This window comes from Marmota monax, unplaced genomic scaffold (genome assembly GCF_021218885.2).
Source record: "Marmota monax isolate L192 unplaced genomic scaffold, Marmota_monax_Labrador192_F-V1.1 WCK01_AAM20220418_F8-fsc00183, whole genome shotgun sequence".
NCBI classification, from domain to species: Eukaryota; Metazoa; Chordata; class Mammalia; order Rodentia; family Sciuridae; genus Marmota; species Marmota monax.
Genome location: NW_026694841.1, coordinates 2,504,573 through 2,517,400, shown reverse-complemented (window position 1 = coordinate 2,517,400; position 12,828 = coordinate 2,504,573). Strand labels below are relative to the sequence as shown.

The following is a 12,828-nucleotide window of genomic DNA, read 5'->3' as shown; positions in this document are numbered from 1 at the left end:
GACCTTTTGATCCGATCCTGGGCCAGGCATTTGCTCGCTGTGGGGAGAAAGCAGCCATCTCACCTCCAGGCCACCTGAGAGGAAGAAGAGAGATTGCTGACCAGGTGTGATGGATAGGGCCCTCCTGCCTCCCTGAGTCATTGCCCCAGGCCTTGCTTGCTGCCATCAGCCCTACTATGTGCAGGGGAGGATGAGAGTAGGGACAACAAACCCAGACTGACACCAGGGGACAGGGCCCAGAAGGTGGAGGAAGAGAAGGGGGAGCTCAGGACCTGAGAGATTGGCTCAGGGTCCCACAAGGCCCAGGCCACAGACTGTATTCGTTAGAGAGAAAAGTTGGGTCTCTAAGTGCCGCTGGCCCGCTACTGTGGAAAAGGCATGTGTGTCCAGAAGACTGGACCTTCAATGCTAAGAAGATGCATTTTTCCAAAAACCTTTTAGAGAGAAGCTTGCTTCGAGGCCAGCGGGACAAGAGGAGATCCACTTGGACCCTCGCAGCCAAGGTAAGACTGGGGGTAGAGGTCCCATGCTGGCCTCTGCCAGGGCCCTGGGAGGGAGGAGGTGGGCTGCCTGGGTAATAAACAGGGTGTGGCCGTGCTTCAGACGAAAGGTTAAAGAGTTATTTGTACAAAAAAGCAGGACATGGTCGAGGTACTCAATACCTCTGTTCAAATACTTGAGCCGCTATAATTAGAAGGTCCTCAGCCAGCTGTCCTGCCCCTCTGCCGATACCAAATAAGCCAAGATGAGTTGGGAATGAGAGCACAAGCCTTTTGGGGAGATGGAGGCAGACACCGAGGCCCCCACTTCTGCGACCTGGCAGCCCGTCAGGCCACGAGGCTGCTGCATCAGCTCCATGGCATGAAGGCAGCCTCTGCAGTCACGAGGCCCCCTCCAGGTCCCCAAATGGCAGCAGCTGACCCCACCCTGGGTGTCTGCCCAGGGCTGCGCCATTTGCTGGGGCAGGGGAGTGACCTGGCTCTGAACTCTACCTCCAGCTCTGCCTCTGAAGCTCCTTTCTAGAGCCTGGGGGCAGCACCAAGCCCTCTAAGCCTCAGCTTGACTTTACAGAATTGAGGACCATTCCCCACCATAAGGAGCAAACCTGTTTTCTGCAAGTCCGTATCCCATCCCTCACCAGCACAGGTTGGCCACTGTCCCCAGTACGGATAGGGGTGTCCAGTGGCCTGGGTCCACAGGCTGAGCAGTTAGGCCACCCTCTGGACTCCCAATTACCCACTTTCAAAGCTGGGCCTCCTTCCCTCGGGAGCTAATGGGAGAATCAAAGCCCACGCCCGCCCCGCCATGCGTGAAATGCTCTGAATCGTGGCCTCACACTGCAGTGGGTGTTCTAAAAGCAGCAGTCATGAATCCTAATGATAAGAACATGAGGTGGGAAGGAGGTGCTCCTGCATCTTGTAAATGAGGAAACTGAGGCTCTGCAGGGTCATCCAGCCTCTGCCTCCGCACTGGCTCTAATTCCACTGTCCGTCCCAAGGGCCTGGGCCTCCTCTGTGCATTGAAATCACCACTTTCCAATTCTGAGAAGTGCCACACCCCAAGCCTCCTACCACTCAGGTACATCCACATGGCCAGGAGGACACAGGCCAAGCAGGGAGCCCACCAGAGACAGAACAGCTGTGAAGTCGAGACAGATGCTACCAGAAACAGCTGTCTGTGCTCTCAGCCACAGCCCAGGGCACTGTTCAAATGAAATAGTCTGAGGACCCCAATTTATTGGAGTAGCTGGTAGAATCGAGGCAGGGGCTGGGGTCCCTGAGCCCCATCTGTTCAGACAGCCCCTCCCACACCTGCACTGTTCCCCAGGGGACACCATAAACCACCTCTCAGGAGTCCCAGAGCTACAGATACAAAGGAGAAGATCAATGCCCATTTCCCCATTGAACAGGGGAAACTGAGGCCTGGGAGGAAAAGGTCAAAAGGAAAGTCATGCAGACCTGCTGCTCACAGGGCCGTCGCTGCCCGCTTGCCTTGAAAGGCAAGCGCAGGCTCAGGAGCAGCTGATTGGCTGCGCGATTTGGGCAGCTTGCAGAGGAGGGGCACACATGACTGCCTCCCCCCGCCCAGGGTTATTCTGGGCAGAGTGATCCAGCTGCCCCCTGGAGCTGCCAGTCAAGTGTGGAGGGGCAGGGCTGAAGCCTCAGGAACACTGTTGGGTCAAGGGCACTGCCCTTCCACTCAATGGCATAAGGAGATGAGGAGTGGGGGACCTCTCAGAAGACCCTGGAAGGTGTGAAGGCCCAAGCTGTCCTTAGCCACAAGTCAGGGTCATGCAGGCAAGGCAGAGACCCCAGCAGGAGGGACCCCAGCATGTGTCATGTCAGCCTGGCTGGCCCTCCAGGCTCCCCGGTCCATGGGTCCTCACCACATACTTTATGGGAAGTTCCCCTGAGAGTCCCACCACCCTCCTGTCCCACTCCACCCAGGGAGTTGAATAAAAAGAGTGACCCTTCAAACCCCTGGTCCCTTCTAGGGAAATTAAGACAAATTCCAAGCCTTGGCACATCTTGACCTTGACATTTGTTTAACAAAATAAATGAACAACAATCCTTGGCCCTCGTGGTGTTCTTCTGTGCCCAGCCCCATCCCACGGCTTGACTCCCACCCATGCCACCAGCAGGCTAAGGCCACTTAGACCCTAAGACTCATGGCTGTGTCCCTCACATTCAAGTGGCTCTAGTGTTGCCTACAAGGAGGCCCAAGTGACAGGGGTCTTCACCTGAGACCGCTTTGCAGCCCAGAGAGCTGGGGCTGTAGGTGTCCCTGGGCAGGTGTCCAGGAGTCAAGGAGAGGGACAGGCACAGCACTCCCTCCTTTCCCTTCCCGCCCCTCTGTCCTCACCTTGCTCCTGAGCTCCTGAGGGGCCTCCGCCCCCCCCTCCCCTGTCCTCACCTCTCCCCGAATTCCTCCAACCCCCCCGCCCGCCGCCCATGCCCAACTCTGCTCCTAAATATCCTCTCATCTCCTCTTCCAAGCTCTATTTTTAAAATCAGATTTCCTTTACTGTACAGGGAGAGGTATTCGCTGAGGGATCCCCCCCGCCCCCCCCCATCCCAACCCTTCATAGATGCACGTTGGCAGCCCTGACCCCATGGGCCACTTGCTCAGAGGCAAGCAAGGAGCTGACCTGACCGAGGCTTTGGGCACTGACAGTGGTGAGGCTGGGGTGTCTGTCTGAGTGTTGGGGGGCAGAGGGACCCATCAAAGATCTGAAGGGCAGTTCTGAATCCAATAGCAAATCCAGATTTTTTTTTTTTTTTTTTGTAAAGTGGGAATTTCCTGATCAGTAGCTGTTTTTCAAAGAAAGTGCATGAAGTTTGAGAACAATGTTTATGGAGATAACATCTGAAGGTCTGAGTATATTCCTTCTGCAGAGCCCAGGGTGGAGGTAGGGTAGACTGGCAGAGGACAGAAGCCAGACAGGAAGCCCACAGTGACTATCACAGCCACAGCAGGGGCACAGGACAGAGGCCTGAAGTCCACCCAGAGGGGCAGACCTGTGAACTGAGCCTCCAAGGAGACACTCACCAGGTGTAGAGAGGCACCTCCCGCAGCACCTGGGTGAGGGTTTCATTTCCTTCTGGGACGCACTCGGGCAGGGTCCTCCATCTCTTGGCATGGGGCTTTCTAGCACAGTGCCTGGCCCAGGAAAGGAAAGAAGGTATGCTGCTGTATGAACTCACGAATTGTGAGCTTCAAAAGACAGAAAGATCTGGGAACGATGAGACCAGGATGCATGTGGAGTGAGAAACCAGGCTTCAGTGTCTACAGAGAAGCCTAAGGAGGAAGGAGCCGGAGCCGCGGGTCCTAGATGCTTAAAAGGTTGGGTTTTGTGCAAAGGTATTTAAGGTTTGTATTTTAAGGAATAAGGGGCAACCTAAAGATTTTCAACATGAGACATACTTGCTCTAATTTCTATTTCATGCTCAGGCATTTGGATTTTATGTCGTGGACACAAAATGTGAAAGGTTTGAAGCTGAGAATGTCATCATTAAGTCTGGGTGCCACTCAGAGACAAGGGGGCTACAGGAGTGATGAAAATACAGGAAAAGATTCTAAGCAGGAGTGTCACGAATAGAGTTGGGTCTCATGGAAAGAAATCTGGACTTTATTTTGAGGGGTGACAGGATCAAAATTTTACCTCATGCTAAGGAGTTTGGATTTTTGCCTGAGTTTTAAGAAATTGATGGTGAGATTTGGGCTTGTGGGAGATGGGTCTGCAGAAAACACAATCAAATCTATTTTATAACTAACAGCTTTGGACTCTATATTACAAGCAATAAGGAAACACTGAAAAATTGTAAACAGAAAAGTAACAGCCACAAATTTAAGGATCATGCCCAAACATTCTGACTTTCTATGTTGGCTGAGGGAATGCCAAAGTCTGATTTGCAGGGCAGGCCAAGAGCTGATTAATGTTGACACCAAAATTGAAAGGTTTTAATCAGACGAGTTACATGATCAGCACTGTGAATATGCAAAGAAATTTGGAATTTATTTAGACGCTCTGACATGATGAGGTTTTTGCACATGCCTAGGAATTTTATTTATCCAATAAAAAGTTCAAAGGGAGCGACACAGAGTCTTGTGTTGGATAAATAGGATGCAGTAAAATTAAGAAATAAAATTCACATTTCGCGCCAAGAATCTGGACTTTTCTGTCATACGCAATTAAGAGGTGGAGTTACGAGATCAGATTTAACGTATTATGCTAGGAAGTGTGAATTTTATTTTAGAAGATGGCATGATCAGATTTTTATACCATGCTAATAAGTTTGGATTTAAGCCAATAAAGGGCTTAAAAGAGTGACAGGGTGAGACTGGGGTTTTTTTATAGACCAGTCTGGAGATAAATTACATGGTAAAATGCTGCGTTTTATGTTAAGTACTTGGGACTTTATGTTACAGGAAATGAAGAAACTTTGAAAAGTTTAAATTGGGGAGTTACATGTTCCAACTTTTACATTTCGGCATAGCCAGAGTGGATTTTTACAGTTAAGATAATATGATCAAATTTTTCTAACATGCTAAGGAGCTGTGGTTTTATGTGCGCACTGAAGGCACTGTTACAGGAGGGAAATGACCTCATTTCTGAATCCTCATGCACAGGCATTTGGAGTTGAGACAGCAGAGGGTTTCAAGGAGTGAATTGATGAGTATTTTGTCTCTAGAGGAATCAGATGGCAAAGCATGCTCTAGCTAAGGTGTCTGAATCGGATGAACCACAAAAGGAACCAGCCCTGACCCCTCAGCCTCCAGAGGCAACTCCTCAGCCCAGGGAGCCCAGCCTGCGCCATTGCTGAGGAGCTGGGTGGGTCATCTATATGCTGGGCAGAGAAGAGAGATCATGATTAAATTTATGTTGCATGCTAAGAAGCTTGGACACAGTTTTGAGGAATGACAGAATCACATTTTTATGCCATGCTAAGGAATTTGGATGTCAGCCATTCAGAGACTGTGAGCAAGTGATATGGTGAATGGGCGGGGTGCGGGGGGGATGGAGCAGTCTGCACAAAAATCATGACGAATAATGTATCATTTTATGCTAACAGTTTAGACCTTCTCTCATAGGTAATTCAAAGATATTATAAACCTTTAAGCACAAGTTACAAGAGCAAATTCCATGTTTCTTGCAAGAAATGTGACCTTTGGAAACTGTTGAGAAATAACATGGGCGATATTTTATATCTTGCTGAGAGGTTTGGAATTAAGCCAATCAAAGATTTCAGGGATTGGCCTGGAGAGATTGAGGATTTTGTATTCATCAGTTGGCAAATGAATTATATGGTGAAAATTTTTGTTTTTTGTTGTGGTCAGAATTTCATGTTAGAGGCAACAAAAGGAGACTTTCCTATGTTTGAAACAGAAATTATGGGATGATTTTTACTTATCTTGGCAAAAGTTTTAAACTTGGATGTTAAGGGTTAAGGAGTGAAAAGGTCTTTGTGATTAGATTTTAGGTTGAAAGCAGGACAGTTGAAAGATTTGATCTATTAGTTATAGATTTTCTTAAGAAGGTATATAATGTGGTTTTAAAATCATCTTGCTAAGGAATTTGAATTTTAGCCAATCAAGGATTTTAAGGGAGAGACAAGCTGAGATTTTTATTTCTGATAGATGAGACGGCAGATGAATTACTTAGCCAAATTTTGTACTTCAATTAGAATTTTATATCAGAGACTTGGAATTTTACAATAGTACAGACCTCAGAGGACTTTCATGAGGAGGAAATGAGCTAATTTATGCAGTTGCTACCTACATGTTTCTGTGATGATGATGACGGTGATTTTGTCCAATTTGTACACCATGCTAAAAAAATGTGAGCCCTGCCTTGAGGAATGACATGTCAGAATTTCATATTATGTTAAGACCTTTAAATTTTATCCAGAGAATGGTTTTGGTGAGTTTACATGTCAGATATGTTTACACTAAAAGGTTTGGATTTAATATTGCAGACGGTAAATAAACAGTGAAAGGCTTTAATCAGAAGGATTGCATGATCAAATTTAAGTGTCACGCTAACAAGGGCATACTTAATTTTGAGAAAGAGCAGATCTGAATTTTGTATCCTGTTGAAAAGTCTGGATTTTAGCCAGCAAGGATTTTTTACAAAAGGGAATGCACTTTTTTTTTTTTAAATAGACCAGCCCAGTGGCCCTAAGAAGTAACAAAAAGTGTTAAATTTACAAAAAGCAATAACTTTATGACTTATCTATCGAATAATCAATGCTGAATTTTCTCTGCCCCGGAGAAGCAATATGCAAATAACCCCAAACCAAGACAACTCTTTAAATTCCATTTCACCCCACTACAACTACCCCTGCTAGACTTTCCAAAATTTCAGGACATTTGGGTTTCAAAGGTATCCCATGCTCTGCTCCCCACCCAAGGTCACATCTCTGACAGATACACCCCTAAGTAGGAGAAAATCGATCAGGGACAGAGAGAAGGGGCATCTGCCAGAACGAGGCCAGCCCCTCCTTGAACAGAGGAGGGGACTTGGGAAGATGTGATTGGTGAGGCCTGCAAATATGTTTGCATGCATGGAATTGAGGCCAGATGTGGGAAGTTCCAGGAGCCCAGCAGACCAAGAAGGCAATCCTGAGACAGTGCAGATCTTAGGAGGGCGGGGAGGTTACCTGAAGATCTCCTTCACAGCTCAGAGCTGGAGAGAACATGGCATTGGAAGGAGATCAAATCGAGAAAGAGAAATCCCCAAAAAGTGTGGCCTAGGATCAGGTAACCGAGGTGGAGTTCTCCGACACATAGTAGGCCTTTTAGAAACATGCATGGTGGGGGGGAGGATTAAAAATAAAAGCCAGAACCCAGCCTTCTATTTCTCCCCTCCGTATTTTTTTATTTTAAACGTGGAGGAGGAAATAAGAGCTATTTTGGGCTGCTGACCCAGCTGGCGGGAGAGTGGCCAAGTGCCCGTTTTCTCCTCTTCCCCCAAAGTGGAGCCACAGCGGGCATCTCTGCCGGAGTTTCCCGCCTCCACAACCACACGGGCTGGGCTTGCTCCAGAGCCCCAAGCCTGCCAAGGGTGGCTTGGAATGGCACTGAGATGTGACCTCTGTGACTCGGATGATCAAAGACGGGGAGGAAGACTGACCGGGCACATGTGCCAGGGAGAAATGGAGCAGCCCTGTACCCTGCCAGGTGCCTGCCTGCTTGCCACAGCAGCCGCTCTGGGCTAGTTGCGCCACAAAATTTATGGGCTGTGAATTTCTCACACCCATAGAGGAAGTAGGCGGGCCAAGCAGGCAGACTCCGCCTGGGAGGCAGGTCAGGGTTGACTGAGTCTCTCCCTGGGGGTGCCCCAAGTGACCAGCCAAGGAGGCTGGTTTGGACACAGGAAGGTTTTCCCTGGCTCTTCTGTGTTCTGATTGCTTGGGCATCTGATTTGTGCTTGAGAACCTGACCCTGACCTCTTGAGACCCTAAACTGCTGCCTTTACTCCCCACTCCATCCCTCTGTTCCTAGGTTCTGATCTCTACAGGCCCAGTCGCTGGCGGGAGGCGTCCCAACCTTACCGATCTTCAGAAAACACTCCTTTCCAACCGACGAAATGATAGAACCCTCTGAAGACTCATTTGAGACGATGATGGAGCGTAAGAATCCATCATCAAAACAAATGGAGTCCTCCGAGGGCTCGTCCAACACCACCATGGAGACACCGGGCAGTGGAGCGCAGGCGGCGGCGGCAGGGCCATCCAGTGGCCCAGCCCAGGAAAGAGAGGAGCCACCCAGTGGCTCACTCCAGGAAATGAAAGAGCTGCCCATTGATCTACTCCAAGACATGGAGGAGCCATCCAGTGGCCCACATAAGGAAATAGAGGATCCACCCAATGACCTACTCCAAGACCTGGAGGAGTCATGCTATGGTTCACACCAGGCAGTGGGGGATCCACTCAAGGAAACATCTGAGAGAATGAGAGAAGCGTCAGTCAACCCATCGGGAGCCCAGGGAAAGCGAGAGGCAGACAACACTGACCTGAAGGAGTCAGAAAAGAAGGAGAATCCCGAAGAGGAAAACCAGACCGAGAGCTCTCCCGCAGAAATCATGACCATGATGCGGTCCATCATCTCACTGTACTTCCGAATGCAAGACCTCAAAGAACAACAGAGAGTAGCAGAGGAGATCCTGGTCCGGGGGATCAATGCCGGCCGCCTTCCCGCCCCAAAGCGCTTCTCTGGCGATCGCAGAGAATACCATGAGTTCATCGTGCTCTGCCAACTGATCTTACAAAGCTACCCGAGAATGTTTTACAGCGACCGCCTGCGGGTGAAGTATGTCATCTGCCACCTCTCGGGCTTAGCCTTGGAGTGGGCCAAAGCTCTGCTGCAGCAGAACAGCCCCCTGATGGGAGACTTCCCCGCCTTCCTGGAGGCCATGTCAGAAGTGTTCGAGTACCGGCAGACACTACGTGTGGCAGAAGAGGCCATGTTCAACATCAGGCAGGGCAATCGCTGTGCCACCGACTACATCAATGAGTTCCAGAGCCTGGTACCTACCTTGGGCTGGCCAGACGAAGTCCTGCAGGCCCACCTGTGCCAGGGGCTCAACGAGGACATCAGGCATTATCTATTCCGCGTCCCACAACCGGATTCCCTGGACAGCCTGATTGTGGTCATCCTGCAAATAGAAGACAAGCTGGCAGAGAGACGGGCCATGCTCAGGCTGCCCCCAGAGGCCCGCCCACGGAACCTGACCTGGATCGACTCACCTGCTCCAGAGAAGTGGATGGTCAGCAGCTGGCTGCCCAGCGAATTCCATCCGGCCATCAATCGCGCCCATCTCTTCCTGCTGCTCTTGGTCAGAGTGAACCCCTACCACAGTGTGGCGGTCCAGGCCCTGGTGGATTCCGGAGCAGAAGGCAACTTCATGGATGAGAAGTTTGCCCAAGAGCACTACGTGGAGCTGTACGAGAAGCCCTACCCACAGTCAATCCAGACCGTTGACGGCTCGCTGATCGGCAACGAGCCCATCTGGCTCTACACGGAACCCCTGGTGTGCATTCACCAGAACCACCAGGAGTCCATCGAATTCGACATCGTACCTTCACCTAACTTCTCCGTGGTCCTGGGCATCAACTGGCTCCGAATCCACGCCCCAGAAGTCGACTGGATCAAAGGCCGCTGCACCTTCCACTCTCCCTACTGCCTGAAGAACTGCTTCCGCCCACCCCCGCCATGCATCGCACTGGAGAGACACAGCATAAGCCTACTGCCCGGATTGCCACACCCATACTCAGACCTGGCCGACGTGTTTAACCCGAAGGAAGCAGATGATGAGACTTCCGACCAGCCAAGCTCAGACGGATCCGATGATCTTTCTGAATCAGAGCCCTCTGAGCTTCAGCAGGCTGGAGACAGTGATCACAGCGAGACCTTTTACGAGTGTCCCTCCACCGCGCCTTGGGAACCTGTGGGTGCCAGGATGCAAGAAGAAGCCAGGCAGCAAGAGGAATTCTGGGAGCTGCAGGACATGCTGACCGACAGACAGGACTACATACAGATGGTTCCGGAACTGTTTGACCAGTTACACGGAGCCGCGTGGTTCACAAAACTAGAGCTGCGTGGGACCATAGTGGAGGGGAGCATGAGCGCCCACCGAACAGAGGAGACATGGAAAGCAGCGTTCGGTCTGGAGCTTCAAGACATGAAGAGCTACCAGCCCTTCGCACTGTCCCCAGACCCTATCATACCACAGAGCGTGATCCACTTCATCCTGAAGGACATGCTAGGCTTCTTTGTGCTCTCCTACGGCCAGGAAGTCCTCGTCTACTCAATGTGCCAGGAGGAGCACCTCCAGCACGTCCGCCAAGTCCTCGTCCGCTTCCGGCACCACAACGTCTACTGCTCACTAGACAAAAGCCAGTTCCACCGACAGACGGCAGAAATCCTGGGCTTCGTCGTGTCCCCCAAAGGGGTGAAACTGAACAAGAACATCATGAACATCATCACGGGGCACCCGACCCCAGTCAATAAGAAGTCCCTACGCAGCCTGATCGAGTTCGTGTTCCCCTACCGCCACTTTGTGGAGCGCTTTGCCATCATCGCAGAGCCCCTGGTGCGGCAGGTGCTGAGCACCCAACCTTTCTACTGGGGAGAAGAGGAGCAGGAGGCCTTCGAGTGCCTGAAGAGGGCTTTCCGCAAGGCGCCCATGCTCTACCACCCCAGGCCTCAGAACCAGTTCTACTTGGAAACGGGCATCTACAGGACGGCCCTGTACACCTCCCTGATCCAAATTGACGACCAAACTGGCAAGAGAGTCACCTGCGCTTTCTACTCCCGAAACCTCTCCCCCATCGAGGTCGAGTACCCTCTGGTGGAGATGAGAGTCCTTCCCATCCGGGCTGCCTTCATGGTGTGGTGCCGCTACCTGGAGAACACCGAGGAGCCCATCATGATCCTTCTCAACACGGAGGATCTAGCCTCTCTGAATAATGACAGGCTCACCGTACTTCTCCCCGGGCATTGGGTCTTCTTCTTCTCTCACTTCAACTTTGACGTCATGGAGCTGCCTGAACAAGACGGGGGCCGCCCCCTGACACCTGTAAGAAACCGCGGCCGCAGAGGGCTGCGCGGCAGGGCCACACGGCCCGTCCTGCTCTATGCCACGAGAGGATCCCCCAGGGATCAGACCATCGAATCCGAGGAGGAGGAGAACGAGAACGAGCCAGACCAAGACGAATTCAACGAGCAGGCCCTGCAGCAGGAGCTGCTGGCCATGATTCCCATCGACCAGATCCTCAACAGCTTCCTGGCCCACTTCAGCATGGCCCAGATCAGGGCCGTCATCCTGCACTTCTTCCGAGGCCTCCTCTACTGGAAGAACCTGCTCGCCTTGGCAGCCGTCCTAGTGCTCATGAGGGTGAGACAGTGCCCTGCCCTGCTGCCAGCCCCCACCATGGCGGTGGCTCGGCCCCAACCACGGCGCTCCCTGCGGCTCATCCTGGACTCGACCCTCATTGCCAGCAGCAGCATGGCCACGGCCATTGCTCAGCTGCTCACTCAGATGCCCCCTCTGGTGGGCGCCAACACCGTCCCGGCCCAGGAGATGGCCGAGCTGTTCCTGGGCCCCCGCCGCTGGCAGAGAAATGCCCTGCACCCCCAGACCACCGGGGGCCTGAGATTCACCCCGGGCTTCTGGCTGACACTGTGTGAGTTCTTTGGTGTCCGCGTCACCCCACCTGAGGGTGGCCGCCCTGCCCCACGCCAGAACCGCTACTTGGAGCTGCACGTCGTTGGCGATGAGGATGTCGTCTTGCGAGAAGCCCTGCAAGACGACCTGCAACGTTACCGTCAGTGTGGCCTGCATGACGGCCTGCAAGACACCTCGCAGGACGCGCAGGACAACGACGCGCAGGAAGCCCTGCCCACACAGACGGCCGGTGCCCTCACACTCCGCCCACGCAACCTGATGGACCCTGAGGTCCTGGACTTCCTCCAAAATCGCCTGCTCCATGTGCGAGGTGCCGATGGGAGGCTCACGCTGCTCAGCAGGGAGCAGGTGGCCCAGGCCCTGACCCGATTCCTGAGCATGGCCTACAGGCAGGCCCCGCCTGCCCCAGCCTCTGGGCATGAGCCCAGGGAACCAGCAAGCCTGGAAGAGCTACCCGACCTCGAGGATGCTGACCTCGACTGAAAACACCTCCTCTCCAGCCAGGAGGCCCCTCTCCTCCAACCAGCACCCTGCAGTCTCCACCAGGCTCCCTGCGCCTCAGCCAGCTTTGCTCAGACCCAGCGCCCCTCCTGCCACTCCTGACCCAAGGGGAACCCACTTGTGAAGGGCAAAATTCCTTCGACTCATCAACCAGCAACGCCATCTGTGCTAAAGGACTATCAGTCATCAGTGACCCAGTCAGTTCAGGGCTACACAACCCCGTCCAGATTCTCCAGGTCCCAGGCCACAACTGGGACTGACATCCACGAGAGGAGAGGGCAGTGACGAGCAGGAAATGACCCGTGACCCAAGGCCAGAAGCAGAAGCAGGCACAGCGGGTGCAGCCAAGCAAGCAGATGCCAGGGACCCCCGCCCGGAGTGGCGCGCAGCCCCCTGTGCATCCTGGGACACTGACCTCGGGTGCTCCACTGACTTCTTCTACCTCCACCACCGGTGCTCCTGCTCCCCTGGGCCCCCACCCCACCCCCTCCCGGCCTCCCGAGGTCCTGCAGGTGCCTCCCGCCACCCCAGCCCACCCCGCAAGCAAGCCCACCCCCACCGTCTGGTTCGGCTCCCTCGACACTAAAGACTTCATCTGACCCTGAGCTCTGGACTTACCTGGACAGAGCCGCTCCGAG

At 52.7% G+C, this 12,828-nt stretch overlaps 1 protein-coding gene and 1 long non-coding RNA gene across 2 annotated transcripts in view; one reads left to right on the top strand and one right to left on the bottom strand.

Annotated features, from left to right (window-relative positions):
* The window catches only part of LOC124080362 (uncharacterized), a 104,017-nt gene extending 101,172 nt beyond the window's left edge, over nucleotides 1-2,845 (bottom strand). Inside the window, exon 1 of the long non-coding RNA XR_009225109.1 lies at nucleotides 4-2,845. This is a non-coding gene — a long non-coding RNA (uncharacterized LOC124080362). The remainder of the gene's footprint in view (nucleotides 1-3) is intronic.
* Nucleotides 2,846-8,050: 5,205 nt separating this feature from the next.
* On the top strand, nucleotides 8,051-12,172 carry Rtl1 (retrotransposon Gag like 1). Its single transcript, XM_046426290.2, has one exon. The coding sequence runs from the start codon at nucleotides 8,090-8,092 to the stop codon at nucleotides 12,170-12,172; it is 4,083 nt and encodes a 1,360-aa protein (XP_046282246.1). The 5' UTR covers nucleotides 8,051-8,089.
* The last annotated feature ends 656 nt before the right edge of the window (nucleotides 12,173-12,828 follow it).